General features: G+C 46.4%; 1 protein-coding gene across 1 annotated transcript in view; it reads right to left on the minus strand.

The window, feature by feature from the left end:
- Positions 1 to 8,094: 8,094 nt before the first annotated feature.
- ITGA3 (integrin subunit alpha 3) overlaps positions 8,095 to 22,694 on the minus strand; it is a 33,238-nt gene continuing 18,638 nt past the window's right edge. The window contains exons 8-26 of the mRNA XM_020997644.2: positions 22,581 to 22,669; positions 22,051 to 22,187; positions 20,997 to 21,083; positions 20,492 to 20,559; positions 19,963 to 20,099; positions 18,982 to 19,131; positions 18,501 to 18,598; positions 18,163 to 18,310; positions 17,626 to 17,694; positions 16,021 to 16,100; positions 15,828 to 15,905; positions 15,441 to 15,543; positions 14,994 to 15,170; positions 14,601 to 14,723; positions 11,737 to 11,850; positions 11,092 to 11,190; positions 9,974 to 10,099; positions 9,396 to 9,544; positions 8,095 to 8,186 (exon numbers count right to left, since the gene is read on the minus strand). Coding sequence (XP_020853303.1) covers positions 9,434 to 9,544; positions 9,974 to 10,099; positions 11,092 to 11,190; positions 11,737 to 11,850; positions 14,601 to 14,723; positions 14,994 to 15,170; positions 15,441 to 15,543; positions 15,828 to 15,905; positions 16,021 to 16,100; positions 17,626 to 17,694; positions 18,163 to 18,310; positions 18,501 to 18,598; positions 18,982 to 19,131; positions 19,963 to 20,099; positions 20,492 to 20,559; positions 20,997 to 21,083; positions 22,051 to 22,187; positions 22,581 to 22,669 — 1,994 coding nt within the window. The 3' untranslated portion in view covers positions 8,095 to 8,186; positions 9,396 to 9,433. The remainder of the gene's footprint in view (positions 8,187 to 9,395; positions 9,545 to 9,973; positions 10,100 to 11,091; positions 11,191 to 11,736; positions 11,851 to 14,600; positions 14,724 to 14,993; positions 15,171 to 15,440; positions 15,544 to 15,827; positions 15,906 to 16,020; positions 16,101 to 17,625; positions 17,695 to 18,162; positions 18,311 to 18,500; positions 18,599 to 18,981; positions 19,132 to 19,962; positions 20,100 to 20,491; positions 20,560 to 20,996; positions 21,084 to 22,050; positions 22,188 to 22,580; positions 22,670 to 22,694) is intronic.

A 22,694-nucleotide genomic window follows, 5' to 3' on the forward strand; every position in this document is an offset into this window, starting at 1 on the left:
CTTATTGTGAAATTTTCCACAGACTTGGCCTTCACTGGGGCCTCGCCTAGAAACAAGGGATTGATGTACAATGTATCCCTTTCATGTATCATCTTTCCTCCATTAGAATATAAGCTCCCTCAGGAGATCCCCAGCTCAATAGATCCTGATTCTGTGAAGCTTCGTACTTCTTCCTCTTGACTTTCAATGCAGGGTCCCTCTTGGATGTTAAAAAAAGCGATAGAGTACTAGAGGCCAGCAAACTACCACAGGTTTGTTACTGTTTTATTCAGTTGTGTCTCTTAGTAACCCCATTTGAGGTTTTCTTACTGAAGGGGTTTGCCATTTTCTTCTCCAGCTCATTTTACAGATGAAGAAACAGAGGCAGAGTGGAGTGACTTGCTGAGGGTCACAAAGCTAGTATCTGAAGCCAGATTTGGAATCAGGTCTTCCTAACTCCAGGCCTGGTGCTCTATCCACTGTGCCCCCTGACTGCCTGATGAACTAGAAGACCTGGGTTCAAATACCAACTGTAGTTGATTACTTCTGTAATCACTCAACCTTTCTGAGCCTCCATTTCCTCAGGAAGGGGCTCTGAGCTCTGTGAACTCTTATGTGGAAAAAAGACACAATGGAGCCTCTGGTTTTATTTGAAATTAGCCCTTCCATACATGAATCCTTCCTTCCCCAGAGCAAGCTCATCAAATGTTTGGACAGCACCAAGCTGGGAGGAATATGTTAGATAAGAGAATCAGATCCAAAAATATTTCAAAAGGCTAGAACCAAGGGCTGAAACTGAACAACGTGAAATTTAAGACAGACAAACGTAAAGTCCTACTTGAGTTAAAAAAAACAAACTGAATGAATACAGGATTGGGAAATGTGGCTAGATAACAGTCTGTGAGAAAAAGGCCTGTGTGGACAGCAGGCTTAATATGAGTCAGCAGGGTTAATCAACAACCAAAGAAGCTAAAGGGGATTTAGGCTGCATTAATGATTATGTTGTAAGTGTTAGAGTATTTTCTTTTGGAGGCAATCAGGGTTAAGTGATTTGTCCAGGGCCATACAGCTAGTGTCTGAGGTCAAATTTGAACTCAGTCCTCCTGACTCTAGGACTGGTGCTCTATCTACTTTGCCACTTAGCTGCCCCTTGTATATTATAGTAAAGGAAAACTGCTTCAGTTGGATGAAACTTCTTTGGAAGATTGGGGGGGGGGAATAATATCATAGTAGGAGACAGAGCATTGGACTTGGAATCTGGAAGACCTAGATTCAAATCTTACCTTTGCCATTTACTATGTGATCCTGGGGAAGTCACTTAACCGTTGTCAACTTCCCTTTCCTCATCTGTAAAATAAGGGGGCTGGGCTCCATGGCCTTCAGAGTTCTTTCAGCTTAAACCCATGAGCCTATGAATCATACAGCATTCAAGAAGTGGAAGAGTTTCTCTCTGTACTGGTAGAGACTTGAAGGAGGCATGCATACCAATCAGATAACCCTTTGGGGGGAGGAAGGGGTTGATCAGAGGAGTTCCCTGAACAATCTGACAAGAGCCCCAATCAACGTGATGAATTTACAAGGTATCTACCCTTATCTGATAGGCACCTCCTCAAATATTTTCTCAACAAAACATCAATGAACATGCTCATGTTTTTCATGAGGCAGTGCTCATCAGATGCTCCAAAGGCTCACATACATTATGTAAGCTCATCCTATTGATCAGGGGCCTCCACTTGATTAATCCTTCTTACATAAGCATCCAACTAAGCATATGGCAGCCAGATGTTGAAGTAGAGAGAGTGCCAGGGCTAGAGTCAAGAAGACTCATCTTCCTGAGTACAAATCTGGTCTCAGATACTTACTAGCTGTCTGACCCTGGGCAAGTCACTTAACTGTGCCTCAGTTTCCTCATCTATAAAAGTTGCTGGAGAAGGAAATGGCAAACCATTCCAGTATCTTTGCTAAGAAAACCATAAATGGGGTCACAAAGAGTTGGGCATGACTGAAAAATTACTGAGCTGAACAATTAAGAATATAAAGGAGGCTATATTGGTAATATATAACATATAATACTATATATATATATACATGTATGTATGTATGTGTGTGTATATATGTATGTATGTATGTGTGTATGTGTGTGTATATAAATATATATATGTATGTATGTATGTATGTATATATAAAGAAGGCACTGCCCTCTGTGTCGTGGTCAGATCACACTTGAGTATTGTATTGTGCTTGGCTCCAGTCTTTGGAAAGAAGGAAAGACATTGACAAAGTATTGCCAGCCCAGAGAAAGTGAACCAGGACAGTAAGAGAACTAGAGACTAATCATATGGGGATCCATTAAAGGAACTGGGACTTTTAGCTTGGAGAACAGAAAAATTAGGAGGAATAAGTTGGCTTTTTTCAAGTATTTGAAGAGCTGTCATAAACCAGAGTTGACAGATTTGTTCTGTTTGGCCCCATAGGGCAGAGCTATGAGCAATGAGTAGAAATTGAAGAATTTTGGCTTGATGTAAGAGGGAAAAAAACCATCGTTAAGTGTAGGGAAATTGGTCTTTGACCAACCCTTTCACCCCTAGACTAGAGTGTAATCACAAGGTGTTAATGAAGGGTTCCACTTCTCAACAATGAGAACTTTCCAAAAGTGGAATGGGCAGCCTAGGGAGGTGATGGGCTTCTCCTCCTTGGAGTCTTCAAGCGAAGGGTGGAGGACCACTTGTTGGGTATGTTATGGCGGGGATTCCTTTCTTATGTAAGTTGGACTAGATGGTTACCAAGGCCCCTTCCATTTCTCAAGTTCTGTGATAAATCATCTCTAAAGACACCTCTAACTACTGATCCCTTTATAAGGCGTGCACACCTAAGTGAATCAACAGAGTCAATTCCACTGATTGACTGGCCCAAGGATGACCTGTACAAAATAGTCAGTTGGGATTTCCAGGGAGACAAAGCTTGGATTGGTTGTAGAATGAGACTCCTGCAGAGTAAGAATTCTCTTTCCCCCTTTTTAGCCATGGGGCCCATCACCAGTTGTCTTGCCACTGGACCCAGATGACTCTGGAGGAGAAAGTGGGGCTGATGACTTTGCACAGCTCTGCCTCACTTAAATCCAATTCACTTTCGAGTCAAGACACCTTTCTGACGCCATTGGTCCTCTTTGAGAAAAGACAAACAACAATCTTTAGCTATGCAAGTGAGGGAGACATCCCAGTCATGAGTATGAGGCACAGGACAAAGACATACTCCATAGACACAGAAAGGCAATAACTCAAAGAAAGAAGCAGCTTCAGCCATTCCTTGAAGCTGGCAGCAGAGAAGATTATGGATTCAAGAGAGATGGTCCTGATAATCAAGAATCATGCTACAGACAGGAACAGATGCTGGGAGCCCAGCTGAGTAACTTCCCCTGAAGACACACTGAGCCCAAAGGTTGCTGAGTGAGGGCTCCATGAAGAAAGGCCTTTTAGGCTCTGTAATACCAAGAACTATGAGTTGCCTTGGTCACTAGTGTTCCCTGCACTGAATTCTCTATATGTGCCCATTCCCACGTATGCTATGTTAGCGGAAAAATATGTTCCATTGCTCTATGGATCCTTGGGAATTCCCAAGACCCTTTCAGGGGGTCCTTGAGGTCAAAATTGTTTTCATAGTAATGCTAAGTTGTTACTTGCCTTTTGCACTCTCATTCTCTCACAAGTATACAATGGAGTTTTCCAGAGGCTGCATGACTTGTGACTTAAAGATATAGCTGTAAACAGGAAGACTGAGTGCAGATTAAAAAAAAAAAAGAAAAAAAAACATGGAAAGAATGTTAACTTAACTACTGTTCTGATTATGCAATCTTAGTGAATGCCATTAAGAGCTTATTCATTCTACCGGCTGACTGTTAATTAGAAGCACACTGTTAGGGGCTTTTGGGCTATAGTGCTACAGTCTCACAGCACGATCTCCAGAACTCAACATAGCAGCCATTCTCTGAGGACCTAACCCACAAGCTCAAGTGCATGTTGGGGGACTAGCTCCCAGAGTGGACGCTATACAACAATCAGAGCTATCCAAAAATGCAACAGACTCCACCAGTAAGTAGTGAGTCCAAGACCTTGAAGTGGAGACCAGATGGCCACTTATCAGGCATGTCATAGAAAAGATTCTTGTTCCAGTATAGGTTGGTCTAGTCGACCTTTGTGATCCCTTTTGGCTTCAAGATTCTACAATTCTGTCTTCATCCTTATTCACTCACCAAGCTGAATGGGGGTGTCAACAGAAAAAGCCAAAAGGGGCTCCTCCCCCTCACCCACTGTCTGTTAACTGGACTAGTGAATTTCCAATCCTAAATCTATGATGCTATAATGCTCAGAAGCCTCCCAACTAAGGTCATTCACTCAATGTCAAAATGCTTAATATTCCCTTCTTGCAGGAAGTCTTCCCTAATTTAGTTTCACTTCATCCATTCCCCAGACTTTCAAGTCCATTATGTACAATCAGTTCTGTAGCCTTAGGGGTGGATATAACGATTCAGGAGTCATCGCAATAGAGTTGTTAATTAACCTATAGGAGCTGTGAGGTCACCAAGAGAGAGAATGCAGGGAGAAGAAAACTCAGGTTAGAACCTTGGGAAACACTCAGAGTAAGAGGTTGTAATGTGGATGGTAAGCCATCAAAAGAGACTGGTAAGATGAAAACAGGTAGGAGGAAAACCAGGGGAACAGGATTACCCAGTAGGAGAAGGTGGTCAGCAGAGTCAAAAGCTGCAGAGAAGTCAATTCACCAATCAATAAGCACGTATTAAGCTCCCACTTGTGTGCCAGGCACTGTACCAAACGCTGGGGAATGCAAAAAGAGTCAAGAATAAGGATTGAGAAAAGCCATCCAATTTGGCAATTAGGGGATCATTGGTAACTTTGGAGAGAATTGAAGTGATGAGGTCAACAGCCAGATTGCAAAGGGTTGAAAAGTAAAAGGAGGGGAACTAGTTAAGCACCAGTTGTGCATTTCCAATTGCCAACTGGATGTTTCCACCTGGTTGTCTCATAGGCCTTCCTTTCTTTTTTGAGGCAATCAGTATTAAATAACTCGCCCAGGGTCACACAGCCAGTAAGTATCTGAGGCTGGATTTGAACTCAGGTCCTCCTGACTCCAGGGTCAGTGCTCTACCCACTGAACCACCTCACTGCCCCTCCTTTCAAACTCAAATTATGCCCACTAAACCCACCTCTTTATGAACTTCTCTATTTCTGGAGAAGTCATCACCATTCTTTTAGGTTCACAACCTTAGCATCATACTTGACTTCACTAGCCCTCATCCCACATATCTAATCAAATCTTGTTTCTACCTCCACAAAATTTCTTGCATTTATTCCCTTTTCTCTCCTTATATAGCCATCACTCCAGTTATTATCTCCAGCCTGGACTGTTAAAATAGCTTCCTAATTGGCTTCCCTGATTCCAGTCTCTACTTTCTCCAATCTGTCCCACACAGGGTGGCCACAATAATTTTCCTAAAATGCAGACCTGACTATGCCACTCCTCCACTCAATAAACTCCAATGGCTCCCTATTGTCTCTCGGATCAAATATATATTCTTCCACTTAGTTTTTAAAGCCCTTCACAATCCAACCCTAATAAACTTTTCCAACCTTGTTCAGTTGTGTCTAACTCTCCCTGACCTGATTTTGAGGTTTCCTTAGCAAGGATGCTGGAGTGGTTTGCCATTTCCTTCTCCAGCTCATTTGACAGATGAGGAAACCGAGGCAAACAGGGTAAAGCGACTTGCCCAGGGTTACACAGCCAATCTGAGGCTGGATTTGAACTCATGAAGTTTTCCCGATTCCAAACCCAGTGCTCTATCCATTTCACCAGCTAGCTGACATACATTATTATACATTATTCCCCCTACCACACTTGTTGGTCCTAGAATACTAGGCTTCTTGCCAGTTTTCACACTGGACACTTCACTTCCCATCTCCTTGCCTTTGCACTGGCCATCTCCCATGACTGGAAGTCACTCCTACCTAGGCACTTCCTCTTAGATTCCCTCCACTTCTCTCAGTATGCTATTCCTGCACAAACTTCTATATGAAGCCTTTCCTGACCTTCCCACCAACTGGTGTCCTCTCACCCTTCAAATCTGCCTTGTTTGTATTTTGTATAAATAGGTATGTGCCATTTCCTCTAAAGAATGTACAAGCTCCTTGAGGACAAGTCATTTTTGTCTGTGTATTCCCACTGATTGACCCCACCCATCAGCCTTTGATTTTCCTGAGTGTGGGAACCTAGGACCTTTCAGATGGCAGAGACAGGGTCTCCCCCATCAGAAAGGGAGACCCACGATGGACCCTACACAAGACTCCATCCCCTGGTGGCAGATGGTGCCTGATACAAGTGGGTCAATAGCGTGAGATACTATATCTTACAAATCAGAAGCAATTTATTGGTTGCCACGAGAAGCCTATATACAGTGAAGGCACGAGGATGGGGAGGGGAGTCCCCTGCTACAGTACCATGGAAGAGGGGGGGTATAGCAGGCCCAGGGGAGGAGAACAAATAGTAGCTTTTAACCCTAGCATCCAAGGAACCAGACTCGAGTGCGTTAACCTCAAGGTTCCTTTGACCTCCCTTGGGCAGAGGAGGGAGGTATTTTGTGTCTTAGCCCCAGTGCTGATAATGAAGACTTTGACCTCCAAGAACCATACTCTTCCCAGTGATCTCAGATCATGGTGAGAGGTTGGGGGGCGGGGCGGAGTACAAGGGAGGAGTGGAGAAGCAGCTGTCATGGAGAGTAGTGGTGGAGGGAGAGGTCCAGCTGGGGAGGGCAAGGGCTTGTTTCCAAAGCCCCAGGCCCTACTCTACATTCATTCAGTCGTCTGTTTCCCTCAACTCACCTTCTTCCCCCATTTGCCCTGCTAGGACCCAGGGATGATCATTGCCTTTTTTCCTTTTCCAGCCCTAGTGAGGCAGAAAGGTAGGGGGAGAAGTGATGGCCATTCCCATCTCATACCCAGCCCACCTTGCCAATCTCCCTTCTTTCTTCCGAGTCTCCCCGATCTGCTCACATCAACCCACCTCCTTGTATATCTTTCACTGTGGACAGTGACCATTGTCAGGCAGCAATCTTGTTTCTAACCTTCCCGTTGAATGCTACATTCTCTGCAGGTTCAGTCTGTGATCAAGAGGGAGAATGGAGCAAGTCTTTGAAAGGGGCTATGAAGGAAGTCCTTTTGGTTGGTCAAAGACCTGTCAACTTCCTCCCCACCTTAGAAGTTTCTCTTTTGCTGTTAGTGAATGGCCAGTGGCCTTAGATGGGGGTCATCCCTGCCCCAACTTGAGCAGTCATCATCGCCCCCAAGAAGAGTCAGTCCAGTGGCTATGGCTCAAATTAGGTCCAGTGTGAATGTCAAGAGTGATTCTTTCCCCAGAAGCCTTGGGGTTTTCATTCTTCCTGATCCCAAGGGATCAGGGGGTTAAACAAGGTTATGAAGGAGGCAGGAAGTGAATGGGGAGGGACATCCAGGTTTTGGCACCAGCAAAGACTGGGATATTCCAAGCACGGTCACATGTATGCAAGTAAATCCCTTGAACATGTACATGGGATCACATGTATGCAGGCACAAGGGGTAGTGTGAACATGGCCATAGCAAGTGTCCACAGTCCCTCCTCACCTAAAAGGCAGGAAATGGAGCCTAGAGGAGGGAGGGATGAGTAATCAGCATGTGTGTATGTGTAGTGAGGGAGAAGGGGGGAGAGAGGGAGAGGGGAAAAGGGAGAGGGGAAGAGAGAGAGAGACAGAGAGACAGAGAGAGAGAAAGAAAGAAAGAAAGTGGGGAGAGGCAAGGGATTATATTTAGGAAGGTAAGGGAAGGCACTTCCCTGGCCATAGTAGGGGTGGAGATGGAGAAAAGAATCCTGGACCCAAAGGTGCCAAGGACCAAGTGGTGCCACCTGCAGGCAGCAGGAGGCATAACTTAAGATAAACAGAATGGAAAGGGATTGGATTTGGGGAAGTGGGTAGTGAAGACGGGCACAGATGAAAGCTTAGGAAAATATCAGTAGTATCGGTCCCGATCCTGCCAGTTGGTGACCCAGTGCTTCTTGGGGGGCAATGTGCCCCCTGGGGGTGGGTACCTCTCCTCCTCCCGAATCCGCACAGCATGGTACTTTGGCATGATCCGATAATAATGGGTCCGTTTGAAGAAATCACACTGTACAGGTTGTCAGGAGAAAATGGACAGAAAGTAGAGAACCCCCAAGGAGGAAAGAGAGAAAATAAGGAATGTCAGTACCCAGTCATCCAGCTGTTCCAAGCTAGCAGGCCAGATGTGCTCCAAGAGGAGTGGGTCCTTGCCCTCCTCTACACAGTCTTCCCGTAGAACTTCCCCTTGTCTCTACTTCCCTCTTCCCAAAGAAAATATGGTTTAGCCTTTGGCACCAGCTTTTCCAGGGCCCTTCCAGACAGTTCCCTCTACTCCCCTCACCAAGTCAAGAACTCTTGGGACCTCCCTCCCCACAACCCAAAATTGCTTACCACCTTCCACCCCCCATCCCTCCCCTCCCTTAACAGGAGACCTGATGGATAAAGAGGAAGAGGACTTGAAAGAAATAGGCAGAATGGAACAGAAGGAAAGTAGAGATGGAGGGACAGAAAGTGAGGTTCTTGGGTGGGAGTGTTGCAGGGAGAAAGGAAAGGGTCAGTCAGGAAAGAGATTCTAGCAATTCCAAGCAAGACAACTGAAGGGAAAAGCAAAACAATAATAATAATAATAATAATAATAATATATGGCCTCAGGGATATTCTTTAAAAATCATTAGATCATCCAGCATGAAATGTATCTAATCATTCTCTGCCTCTTCCAGAGATCCCACTTGGCTTTGGGCCTGGGGGGAAGGGTCAAAGATGGGCCTAGAAATGTGTTTCAGAATCGGAGAAGGTTGTGAGGAAAGGACCTACTCCCAGTCTCTTCTCCAGTTCTAAAAGATAAAGAGGTTCTGCCCAGACTGGAATGGAGCCCCAAAAAGCTCAAACCCCTGTGGCCTTCCATGCCCAAGGACCTCCCCCAATCCCACTTCTCTGGTTCAGAGGACAAGCTATGAAACTTGGAAGGAGACAAGCTAGCCCCCTTCAGGGGCAGAGGGAGTGGGATGCGTATGCAAAATAGGGGGAAGGAACCCTGGATGTGTGTTTTTATAGTCTTCCACTAGGCCATCAAAGTCCTTTCTCTTTCCAAAGTGGGTATCTAGAGCCAAGGTGAAGAGGGGAAATCTGAAGACACCTTGGAAGAGTTTGTGATGTGAAGAGGGAATCAGAGGAAGAGAAGACAGGACAGACTCTGCCCCACAAAGACTGTAGGGAGCTGAGAGGAAGAGGGTTCTCTTGATTCGGGTTTTGTTAAGTTTCAAATGGAAGGATTTACCCGGGGTGTATGTGGGGTGGGGAGGGATGGGCCTCCCCTCAGTAGTCATCGGTCAGCCTCTCCGTCTCAGAAGGCTGGCTCTTCATCTCCGCCTTTTGCCCTTTGGCTTCATACAGGGCCCGAGTGCTAGCTCGTTTGAAGAAGCCACACTGTGGGGGAGGGCGATGCAGAGTCAAAGAGTGGGGTGAGCCTGGGTGTGTCCCCACCTGAGAGGGTGAGGGGAGTTGCAAAGATGCAAGGGTTGGAGGATGGGACATTTAGGTCCCATTCCTTGGGTCAGGAGGAGCTTGGGAGACCTGGATCCCATCACTAGGCCTGTGATTGTCACAGGGATACAGCTGGGGCTAGAGTCTGTGGACTCCTTAGATCCTCTTCTCCAACTCTGGACTGTATGTCTTAACAAGAACTTTTACCTTCACTGATGCTACCGGGGCAATATCGAACGTGGGGATTAGAAAGAAATAGGGAGGGCGGGGAGACGGGAAAGAAGGGAGTAGGAAAGGGAGAGAGGAGGGGGAAGGGGACCTGAGGGGATGGAATGAACAGGGAGGGGGATGGGGGCGGAGTGGGGAGCCTACCTTCCAAAGCAAGAGGATGATGAGCCCCAACAGTAACAGCCCAGCTCCCACAGATACTAGGATCAGCCAAAGCTCAATCTCAGCAGGGAGCTCTTCGGTCAGCTCTGAGTCAATGTCCACAGAAAACTGGAGTGGGTGAATGGGCATGGACAGAAGAATAGAGAAGGGCCATTTAGCCTGACTCCTTACCTTCCCCCCACCCGCCCCCAATTCCTTTCTTCTCAGACCTGAGCCACGAGGCCCTGCAGTTTGGCTGTCTCCCAGAAGGGGGCGCCTGGAGGCTGAGGAAAAATTCCTGTCTGACCTGTAAAGGTCAGTCTGTCCATCTTCGTGATGCCTACAACTGGAGAAGAATCTCTCCCATGTACAAGACCCTTGTGTCTCCTTCTTCCCCCACCCCCAATTCCTGCCTCTAGCATGTACACACACAAAGGAGAAGATTCCATTGCTGTTAAAGATAATTTGTACTCCCTTATCTTAACTCAAAGGTGGGGAACCTGCAACCTAGAGGCCACATATGGCCCTCTAGGTCCTCAAGTGTGGCCGTTTGATGGAATCCAAACTTCAGTGATTCAGTCAAAGGGCCGCACTTGAGGACCTAGAGGGCCACATGTGGCCACCAGGCCGCAGGCTCCCCACCCCTGTCTTAACCTTTTGAGTTATGGTGTAAGGAAAAGAACCTTAGACTGGGAGTTAGGGTGCTACGTTCTCCTGACCATTACTACTACCTAGCTTTGTGCCAGCCCCTTTACCTTGCAAGTTCTTTTCTTTTTGGCTAGGCAATGCAGTTAAGTGACTTGCCCAGGGTCACATAGCTAGCAAGTGTCAAGTGTCTGAGGTCACATTTGAACTCAGGTCCTCCTGACTCCAGGGCCGGTGCTCTATCCACTGCACCATCTAGCTGCCCTTGAGCCTCAATTCTTTAACCTGTAAATTAAGAATGATGCCATCTGCCCCTGCATTCCTCAACAGGCAGAGACCAGAAGGGGAAAAGCCGAGATTGCCAAGATAATGGATATGGGAGGGCTTTGGAAAGTACCATATAAATAAAACCTTCTGTGAGTGAGCAGACAAGAAATGAAAGTAAGCAAACCCTTTTATTGCCGTTTGTGACTCACCCATGTCGTCTTGTTCTCCATACTGATGGTCAGGATGTCGGTTCGAAGGAAGAGTGTGGCCCAGCCTTCCACCCTGACCCTGTCAAAATCACTGTAATCCTGCAATGCAAGGCAGGGTGAAGTAAGAGAGAGAGCCTCATGACCTCATGACCCTCACCCCCACTAAAATCAGAACCCTTATGCCCAGATAGCATCGACAAAGGCCCAACCACATGGGCAGATTCAGGACAGAAGGTTCTCACATGCTTGGGTCCGTGACCCATCTCCACAGACTGACCGACATGCTCTCCTCTGTTCACCCCAGTGCTTCTGCAGTCAGTCTTCCCCTCTACCCACAGGCACACTGACTGAATCCAAAACATCAAAGACATCTCACGCAAGGACAAAATTATCCAGACACATGGGAACTAAAGTTCATACGCACTTGCCACACCATTACACACAGTCACATGGCAATCACCCAGAGGGAGTCAAATGAAGGTATCAGGCGGACATCCATGACGGTTGGGCCAGGATGATGGGCCCTGCTGGGACATGCCTGGCTAGGCTACTTCATTCTTTCCCTCTTGTCTTCCCAAAATGCCTGAGATAGGAGGGGTGCACTGGAGCTTAGACTCCTCTACCCCACCTAAGATGATCACTAACCTCAATGAAGGTGCTGTTCCACACTCGTGCCTGCACCGTCATGGTAGAGGGTACTGAGACATCAGGAATCTGGCACTCAAGCCACACACAGTGAGCTCGACCATTGGCACAGGACTGCATCGAACAGAGAACAACTAAGGGAATCTTCTCCAAGTAACTCAACCCTTCTTTCATAGACATTCCCATCATGGTCCTTGTTCTCTCTGCCTAGTACATCCATATATGCTCCATATAGCCATATGCATCCATATAGCCAGACAACTGGGCCTCCATATCTCCACATCCGTCTACTGATTCATCCAATATGCATTTATTAAGTGCCTACTATGTGCCAAATACCTAACTAGTCACTAGAGACAAGAAGATGAAAATGAAAGTTGATCTATTTGAGGAGAGATTTGAATAGACTGATCCACCACAACCTATGTGCCCATTCAAACTTCCCTTCCTTTCCAGCCCTGTTCTCCATACCCCACTCCTCACAGCTTTCCCTGACCCTTCCCAACCAGCCCAGCTCCCTCTGTCTGAAACATTTTTAACCTCATCTGGGCAACTAGGTGGCGTGGTGTGGATAGATCACCGGACTTGGAATAAGGAAGACTCATCTTCCTGAGTTCAAATCTGACTAGTTCCTGAATTCAACTCTGGCCTTAGACACCTACTAGCTGTAGTTCCTGAGTTCAAATCTAGGCTCAGACACTTACTAGCTGTGTGATCCTGGGCAGGTCACTTAACCCTGTTTGCCTTAGTTTCTTCACCTGTCAAAAGAGCTGAAGAAGGCAATGGCAAACCATTCCAGTATCTTTGCCAAGAAAACCCAGAATGGGGTCATAAAGAATTGAACACAATTGAAAAATGACTGAACAACTGTGCTCATTTGGACCTCTGTCCTTTCTCCCCCATCTCCTCCCTCAGACTAGGAGTTTGCTAAAGGTTAGCACAAGTCAAGAAAGGTCAAGAGCAAAAGCATGACCCTGCCCCAACTGTGGGCAGTCCCTCTTTCTCCATTCTGAAAGAATGAGGGTATGAATCATCAGGAGGAGGGTCTTCAGATCACTTTAGAACAATTAAGAGGCAGGGTCAAAAGAGTAATTGAGTAGGTTTAGGAGAAGATCAAGTGACCTGGTTCTATTAGGTGGAGAAGAATGTTCTCAATGTACTATGTAGATAGAACCCAAAGCTAAAACTGTGACCTTTAACATAATCTTTCCCTTATTCTGAATTCTTATAAATCTTACATCAAATTACTTTATTTCAGAGACATAATAATAACAATGGCTAGCATTTATATAGTCCTTTGAGGTCTGCAAAGTGCTTTACAAATGTCTCATTTGATCCTCACAATAGGGAAATAGGTGCTATTATTATTTCCATTTTGCAGATGAGGAAACCGAGACAAGAGTCACACAGCTAGTAAATGTCTGAGGCTGGATTTGAACTCATATCTTCCTAACTCTAGGAATATCTCACTCTTCCACCTATTTCAAGATATCCAAGGGCATAGGGTGAGGTTTGGGTGGTACTATTTCACTTTCGACATTTCTCTTTCTAAATTAGAAATGCTTGGATTAAATAATGTTAAATTTAACCCCAAAAATTATTTCTGGGAGACTTGTGGCTAAAATAAATAAATAAAGGCTGGACAAGTGAAATTCCAGAATTTTAGCACTGGAAGGATTCCAGACAGTTACATCTCTGCTTGAATACATACTTCCGTTACTTTACTAAGAAGCCCTTCTCATTTTCAGATAACTAATTCTTAGCAAGTTTCCCCTATATTAAGCAGCATCTTCTACCCTTGTGATCCTGAACTGTACCCTCTGGATCCAAGCAGAATGAATCTAATGCCTTTTCCACATGACAGCATAAACACTTAAACACCTTAATTACCTTTAATACTTTAATACTTAAGGTAACTTATGTAATACTTCAATAATGTAAATACTTAAATATAATAACTTAAATACTTAAGGGCTGCCATTGGATATAAGTCTTCTTTTCTCTAGATTAAATACTCCTGGCTCCTTCAACTGATCCTTCCATGGCATGATTTTCAGGCCTCCTGCTTGACATTATCCTAAACATAACCCCAGTGGCCTCTCCCATTATCTTCTTAATTATAGTAGAAGGAACATTATATTAGAATCTATGTCTGCTACTCTTTCAACACTTCTCTTTATTTGTTTCAAATAAAAAATGCACTGTTTGACTTTTCAAGACCTTAAGCTGGCCCTTTCCTACTTTTCCAGTTTTTTTATACCTTACTCTCCACACAGTCTTTGATCACTCAACATTGGCCTTCAAGAGACTTCCCCATCTCCTGACTCTAGGCATTTTCTCTGTTGTCCTCCATGCCTATAATTTTCTCCCTCCTCATCTCTGCCTCCTGGTTTCCCTGACTTCCTTCCAATCCTACTAAAATCCTATCCTGGAAGAAGCCTTTCCCAATACTCCTTAATGCTACTGCCTTTCCTGTGCTAATTATATCCAACTTATCTCATTTATATCCTGTTTGTGCATAGTTATTCACATGTTGTCTCCCCCATTAGAGACTGTGAGGTCTTTCAGACCAGGGACTGTCTTTTTATTTTTAATTTCTTTGTATCTCCAGCACTTACCACTGTGCCTGGCACATAGTAGGCGCACAATAAATACTTGTTGACTTGATTTAACTTGACATAACTTTCCTTCTCTTTAAAATGAAATGTTAGACTGGATGACCTCCAAGGCCCTTTTGTGCTGTAAACCCTATGGTGCTCTGAGTTTCTGTCCAGCCCCCATATGTTTCTGGGGTTGAAGGAGGGGCTCCAGATTTGATTGACATCAAATCCACCAAGCATCAGCCCCTTTCCCCAGACACTCACCAACAGAGTCTCTGACTCTGCCTTCTTGGAAGTGGCCAGGGTAATAGGAGGAGGTGCCTGTGATTCTCCAGGATCCAACTCCCTTCGCCATCGTCGATGAAAAGGGGCTTCATCTCTAGAAATCTGTTGGAAAGAACAGGACAGATAGGTAGGAAGAAAAGGAACAGAGGAAGGAAGGGGAAAAAAGGAGAAAAGGAGACCACATCAATGAGGAGAGGATAAAGGAGAAGAAAGGAGAGCCAGTCTGGTCCAAAGCAAAGGGCCAGGGCAAGTCTCAACAGCTGATGCTCAACGCCTCATTTTTCCAGGCACAGTTAGCCCTTGGTAATTGGTAGAGGTGATAACTGGACCCCAGGTGAGCTAGGTAGGGGGGAGGAGGAAAAATTTGCTTACAGTGAGGTTGAGAGGATTGATAAGGTTCCCAGGTGGCTGGCAGTGCCGGGTTCCATTGCCCTGGATGATGATCTCGGTGGGGTACAGAAGCCATTTGCCATTACTAACTTCATAGGGCCATTCCAGCCCCAGGACCAGAGTTCCCAAAGCTGCCAGCCCCTCATCCATTGGGCCCACCTATGAGTAAAGAAGGCCCCAGGAGATCTGTTAGTACCAAGGATAGCAGCCCAGATTGACCCCCTCTCCTAATATCACACCTGACATTACCACCTCCCACTAGCCCTCCTATCCTTGGGGCATCATATTTCCCCTGTCGGCCTTTCATGAGGATGACTTCCTTAACCCATGACCTCTCAACCAACCCCAGCTCTTCCAAAAAGGCCCAACTTCTTCCCTACCACCATCTTTCTGACCCAACACCTTTCCTCACCCCAGAACTTTCCATACCTGGAATTCCAAGGTGATAGGGCTCCCGACATCAGTGACATTTTTCATGCCTGACTCTCCCATCACTGTTCCTCCAAAGTAACTCTGTAGCCGGTGATTCACCCTGTACAAGGACAGACAGGGATTGAATGTGTGGGCTGGGGGAGGGGGACATGAGGGAGAGACAGAGACAGCAGGTACAAGTGAAAGGAAGGATAAATGAGGGAAATGGAGAAAAAAGGAAACAGGAGACAGGCTATGGGACAGAGAGAACAAAAGAGATAGGACATAAAATGGAGAAAACAAGATGGGAAACAAAACTAGGACAGTATTTGTGTCATGAGACTTGCGCTAAGGGAAAGAGTGTAGCTTGCAGAATATGTGGCGACAAGACAAGGAGTTACCCACATGCTGAGTGAGGCCTGGAGTGCATAATCAACCTGTAGCATCAAGGTCACAGGCTTTAGGTTATCCTGGTGACTGGACCTAGGGAGATACAATAGGGTGGAGAACAGCAGAGGAAAGGCTTTCTCACCCATGACAGGGACCGAAAAGTTGGGGTGGAGTGCATCTTTATCCCACCCACCTCACTCCCACTCACGTGGAAAGCTGCAACTGAGCCTCGATGTCCTGAGTCTGCAGAGTGATACCCACGACCTCGAAGGCAATAGACAGCTCCATCTTTGAGGGGAAGGTGTAATGAGAAAGGTTAGTGGTCTCTGAATTCCTGTCCCCATGGTCAAAGGCAAGGTCAAGAAAGTACAATACCGGGAATATTTGTTCATTCAGTATCCTTCCCCTTCTGAGGGTATCTCTCCCCTCCCACCTCCACAACTTACTTTCTTCCTCTTCTACCCTCAACTCTCACTGTTTCTTTTCCCTCCCCTCTCTCTTTGTGCCCCTCATTCTCTGCCGATGTCTGTGTTTTTAAGGCAGGAACTATTTCTTTTTTTTTTCTTTATATTTTTAGCCCTTGGCTTCTCTCATTGAGACTATAGTTACTGCATCTTTAAGAATGGAAGCTTGGAGAGTTGCTATTAATTGTCATCTGGAGAGTATTAACTGTCCCGGCTGATTAAGACTTTGTGAGACCCCAGGAGAAAGAACTAAAGAGAACTTCTTGAGAGACTGTGCGAACCGATAGTCACAGAGGATGAGAAGCGACATTCTGAAAGAACTGTTTAACTTTGATCCTGCAGGGGTGGCATCCTGAGACAACCGAATTGTATCACTACAGTCGTCAGCAGTTGCAACCTCTACTTAAAGGTTGCCTGGGCGGAGATTTTTCTTACAGATGTTACATTGTTGAAATATTTAAATACGTCTTTGTACTGTTTGTTACAGTAGTAATCAATTACACAGCCAGTAACATTAATGTTATGTTATTTAAACCTGAGAGGCTGGAGGGAGAGGAGAGAAAGACAGAGAACGAAAGAGACAAAAAAGAGAGATGGAGGCAGAGAGAAGAGAAGGGAAGAAGGAGAGGAGGAGGGAGTAGGGGAGAGAGGAAAACTGGGATACAGAAGGAGGAAACTGGGGCAGGAAGGGAGAGAGGAAAAAACAGACACAGATACATGAGAGAGGGAGAAGGAAACACAGGAACGAAATCTTACAGAAGACATTTCTCCAGTTTACTTAAAAACTGGAATGGGGGATCAGAGTTAATTAATAACAAGAGGTTGTGTATTTCTATTAATTTATCAGGAAATATTAGAACACACCCCCTGACTGCCTCAGAGAATACATAAGGAAATGAGCCAATAGTCATCAGAGGGAAGTGAGGGTTGTCGTGGCTGTCAGCACCTGATACCTACATGGGCTCCCTGTGGGGATGCTCATCCCTAAATTTGCTAGAGGGATATCTATGGAAATGAATGAATTTTCCCACCCCATTCTTCATCCCTCTCATCCGATACAGCTACATGTTTCCTTCTACATTCTTGTATCTCTCCTTGTTTCTCTGCTTCTATGACATTGAGGAAACAGAACAGGACAGAACAAGATAAATTCCTGGGCCAAAGTAAGAAGGACCCTGGCCAGCTAGGCTTCAGGAATACCAGGAAGGCTAAGAGAGCTTAGATCTGAGGAAGAGAGAATAGAGGCAGATGAAAACAAAGGAGTGGATCAAGGCACAGCAATCTACCCTATCATTTGGTTTGGGTATAAGATTTACCCTGGGGCCTGTATCCCTCTCTGAATCTCTCACCTTCTGGTTCCTCTTAAAAGGGTTTCCCAGCTCACACACGATAGTCTCATTGACCTGGCAGGCTCCAGCCTTTGGATGGGGATGAGATGGAAGAAAGATTTGGAGAACAGGGATAGTTAGTCAGATTTGGTTCATCCATTCCCAAAATATGCTTCAATGGTAGAGTCTCCTGACTCCCTACTTCCCATCCCTCCTCTACACAGACAAACAGGGAACAGCTTTCTCCCCCTACTGGACAACTTGAGAATCTCCATCTCAAGAAATTCCAGGTCTGGAGGTTAAGTGAGGGGAAGACAGCAAGGATGCGGGGCCAGCTGAGGTTGTATTCAACCAGTTCTTCCAGCCCAACCACAAATGGTAACGGGGGATTGTTTATTAAACAGAGGTGGAGGTGGGGGGTTGGGGGGAAGGCACATAGTGAATCCCAAAGCATTCAAATCAACATGCAAATGAACATGGATGGTGATATCCCTGCTCTCCCATTCAGACCTCCGGAGGTTCCAATGAGTAACTGGGGATGGGAATGGGCAGACTCACAGGGCGGATAGAAGAGATAAGTAAGGCTGGAAACAAAACTAAGGTGAGCAAGGCCTCATGGGCGTCCTCCCCAGCTCGGTGCCTGCTGGGCACGTTGGTTATGTTGACATTCAGGTACAGCTTCCGGACATCCTTACTGTACTGGAGTCTAGAGGTTAAAATGGAAACAAGGCTGGGGAATGAGTAGTCCTCTACCCTTCTGCTCCCTCTTGGCCAATCAATCAGATTCTGCCTCCCCCAGCCCCCATTTGACCAAGGAGGCCCAGGCCCTCCCCATTAGGTCCCACCAGTACAATGAGGTCTAGGTCTGATCCCCTGACCCCAGCCTGGTCCCTCACCTGTTAATGGGCTGTAGCCGTTCAGACAAGAAGGCAGCCTGAAGCTGTAAGTTACTGTCACACTTGTTGTCAGTACCACACTCCTTCTGGAACTGAATCTGGAGGTATGAAGAGAGGAGGGAGAAAACAGTAATGGGGATAAAGTTTTTCAGGAAAAGATGATCCCTGGAAATTCTAATGTCAGGGGAATAGTTGTCCTAGAGAGGGAATGTTGCTGCTCTGCCCCCAAATCCATATGCAAAAGGACATGATAGGTATTGGATACTCCCCCACCCCATCCTTAGTCCTTGGAGGTCCTCTTAGGGGCAGGGTGCTCCTGATCCTGAGTCCTGAAACAAATTTTATTACCCTCCCCCCCCTTCTCAGACCTATATTCTCAGCCACCTGACTCCCCAGGTCCTAGGCTCCTCTGTCCCTCCCCTTACTTAGCCTTTCTCCATGCCCTCCTCCTTGTATACTCCAAAATGCCTACTTAACTGACCTCCGTTTGGTTCTCTCTGGGCTGGGCCTCATTAAGGACAGGAAAGGCATCCAGGGAATGGAGTCCCAGGCGCGGGTGCTCAGGAAGCTTCTCTGGTAAGGAGTAGTTCATGAAGATGGAGATAGGGCGGAGCTTATCCCGAATACTGTCCTGGAAAAGGGGAGGGAAGCTGAGGATCATTCCCATCCACCCATAACTCCTTCCCTACTGGATCTTTTCTACAGAGAGACCTCCATATATAGTATAGCCCTTTGAGTATACCACCTCTGGAACCCAGAATCCTCTTATTCTTCCACTGTAGCAAAGTGGCACATAATACTTAATAAAGTAATTAAGTCAGGTGCATCATCACCACAGTACTAGCATTTATAAGGCGCTTTTTAAGGTTCACAAAACACTTTACAAATACGATTTCATTTGATCCTCACAACAACCCTGTGTGGTAGGTGCTAGCATTACCTCCATTTTACAGATGAGGAAACTGAGGTAGACAGCAGTTAAGTAAGAACTTAATAAACTTGACTTCACTCTAAGAATATTTAAAGTAAGGAAAGAAAGAAACAATAATTGATTAAGTACCTACTCTGTACCAGGCACTGTTTAAATGCTTTACAAATATTATCTCAGTTTGATCCTCACAACAATCCTGGGAGGTAGGTACAAGTTATTACCCCCATTTTACACATGAAGAAACTGAGGTAAACAGGGTTAAGTGACTTGCCCAGGGGCACACCACTAGTAAGTGTCTGAGGCTAGATTTGAATTCACGTCTTCCGGATTCTAGGCCTAGTACTCTTTACCCAGCTGGTTCCCTAATACGAAGGCCACCCCTTCCTTGGACTCCCTATAGCCCAGCTCCTCCACCCACCCATCTGTGTCATCAGCTGTTTGGCTCCAATGGTGTCAGCTACTTGAAATCATCTCAGATGGGAATGTTTTCACATAAACACACAGGAACACACACACCCGCCCATTCCTCACCACCAGAAGCAGATCAAGGGTTTGGCAGCGGGTGTCAGGCATGGAAAACAATCCATGGTAAACAGAAGAAGGACTCTTAGCAAACCGGACTCGGGGTGGGCGTCGATCTCGATCTGCCTCCAGGGTATATGCCAGGGCTGTGAGAAGGCAGCAAGGAGGTCAACCAGGGTGGACATGTAATAGGATAAGAATAATAATTATAGTTTATATCTGCATAACACACAGAGAGGACTCACAGCTAGTGTTTCCACACTGCTACAAAGCTTTACATAAACTTATTTCTCTGATCCCCACAACAATCCCATAGTGCCTAGCTAGAGCTAACAACTCTCGTTGCCTCCATCTTATGGATGGGGAAACTGAGGCTCTGAGAGGTAAAAGTGACTCAGCCAAGGTCACAAAACTAGCAAGTTGCAGAATTGGGTCTTGAATTCCTCAATGAATTCCAAACCCACTGGGATTTTTTTGCACTGTGCCCCCAATCCCCATGCCCAGATCCCCTTAACCTCCCCCATTTCAAGACACTCACTGATGTTTTGTCTGTAGCTTGGATTCCCTGCACTTTGGTTGTAGGCGAAGCACACCTCGACCTGAATGCTACAAGGACCACCAGAAGGAGGTCAAGAGAAGGGGACAATAAGCATCCCTGGGTCCCGCCTCCCTCAGCCACTGGCAAAAGGAAAGGCAAGGCACCAGAAGAAGGCTGGTGCAGTCTTGCTGGGAAGACAGAATGTGGGGTGGCCCTGGGTAAAACTGAGAAGTCAGCAACACTTGTCTCTAATGTCCCTGTCTCTCTTTTCATTCATTCACAAATCGAGAAAGAGCACCTACTATGTGCAAGGCCCTTTGCTAGGTACTAGTGATACAAACACAAAATGAAAAGCTATCCCTCCCCTCTGGGAGCTTACCTTCTACAGGGGATGGGGTAGGGAGGAAGGGGAAGATACCAGGTTTAAAGAGCGGGTAAAGCTGTTTGCGGGAAGGAGTGTGAGAAGGGAGGGCTCATAAAGGATTTGGAGGGGAGAGTAGCTCACCAGGAGGTAGAAGTACAGCGAGTAGGATCCAGCATGGTAGGCCTCACTGCCAGAGTCTTGTTAAGGATGTTGATAACTGGACGGGCTCTGCGGGGAGGAAGGGAAGTCTCATCTTGGCAAGTATCATTTGGTTGTCAGATTGTACAGTATGGGCAGACCCCCAAGCCCCTGCTCCATGAAGAGCTCAGAACATTGCTCATGGAACTCCGGAGCTAGAGGAGACCTTGAAATCCATCTAATCCAACACCCCCTGGTCACAGATAAAGAGATCGAGTCCAGAAGATAGGGCATAACTTGGCAAAGGTCACATGGCACATCAGTCTGTCCCCTGTAAGTTGTACCCACTTTGAAGTCTTGGGAGTGAGGTGAGGGGAGAGATGGTCTAGATCAGCCTGGGCTCCTCCTCACCCCCATCACCTAATCCTAGACGTAGGTCAGACACTCATGGAAATGGTGACCTCTCAGGACAAAGAGAGACATTTAGTACAGTAAGTGAGGGTAAACTAATAATAATAGCTAGCATTTATATTGCTCAGTAAAGGCTACAAAGCACTTTTACCAATATTATCTCATTTGAACCTCACAACAGCCCTGGGAGGTAGATGCAATTATTATCTCCATTTTACAGATGAGACAACTGAGGCAGACAGAAGTTAAGTGAGTTGCTCAGAGACTTAGCCAGGAAGTATCTGAGGCTGGGTTTGAACTTAGGTCTTCCTGATTCCAGATCCAGGGCCCTGTCCTCTGGACCACCTAGCTGCCTAGTTAATATCAGATCCTAGAACAGATCCTATCTCCCAGTCAAGGACTCTCTCCACTATACCACCCTGCCTCCAACTGGGAGAATGGAGCCAATATGATAGAGAAATAAGGAAGGAGAGACAGAAAGACATAGACAAAGACACAGAGAGCTGGACACAGAAAAGGCATTCGTTAGACACTTGCTGATTGAAAGACAGTAAGGGACAGACAAGGCATGGATCTCCTGACTCCTAATGGGTCCCCCAAGCCAGTCCATCCCACTACCCTTGAGGATGTTTCCCATCCTGCTCACCGCAACAGCACGATGCGGTCAGCCAGACTCCCCACCAGCAGGTCGGGGTATGAGTTCTCATCCACGTCGAGCCGCCCACTCAGCGAGTAGCCAAAGGTGGCCAGGCCAGGGGTGCCAAGCTTTTCCCCATGAATCACCTGGGAGCAAAGTGGGGTGTGTGGTGGTAGTGTGTGCAGGGAGAGATTGCAGAGGAGAAGATGGCAGGGATTGTGGGGCTTAAGGAGTTACCCCTCACCCTGGTTTCTGTGTGTATGTTTGGTGGGGGAGGTGGGGATGACAAACAGAGGGATGCTCTAGTAGATAACTGGACAGCCAGACACAAGGCAGACAGAGGCAGACAGTCCAAGAGAGAGACGGCTGACCAGAAACCCCCTGTGGCTGGCTGTTAAGCAATGGGATCAACAAACAGTTGATGGACAGAAAGACCAGACAGGTACATGGGACACACAGGCACTTGGACAAAAAGGGAAGGATGAACACACTGACTGACAGGCAGGTGGCCAGGCCGGTGGCAAGCCCACTCCCTGTACCTGCTGAGGTCGGTCGCTGATGCCTGAGGCGCTGCTGTGGTAGATGTAGACTTTGCCCAAACCCTCAAATGGAGCACCTACTGCAACGTCTGGGGGAGAAGGGAGGAAGGGGTA

The sequence above is a fragment of the Phascolarctos cinereus genome, unplaced genomic scaffold (genome assembly GCF_003287225.1).
Source record: "Phascolarctos cinereus isolate Bilbo 61053 unplaced genomic scaffold, phaCin_HiC Scaffold_5;HRSCAF=322, whole genome shotgun sequence".
NCBI classification, from domain to species: domain Eukaryota; kingdom Metazoa; phylum Chordata; class Mammalia; order Diprotodontia; family Phascolarctidae; genus Phascolarctos; species Phascolarctos cinereus.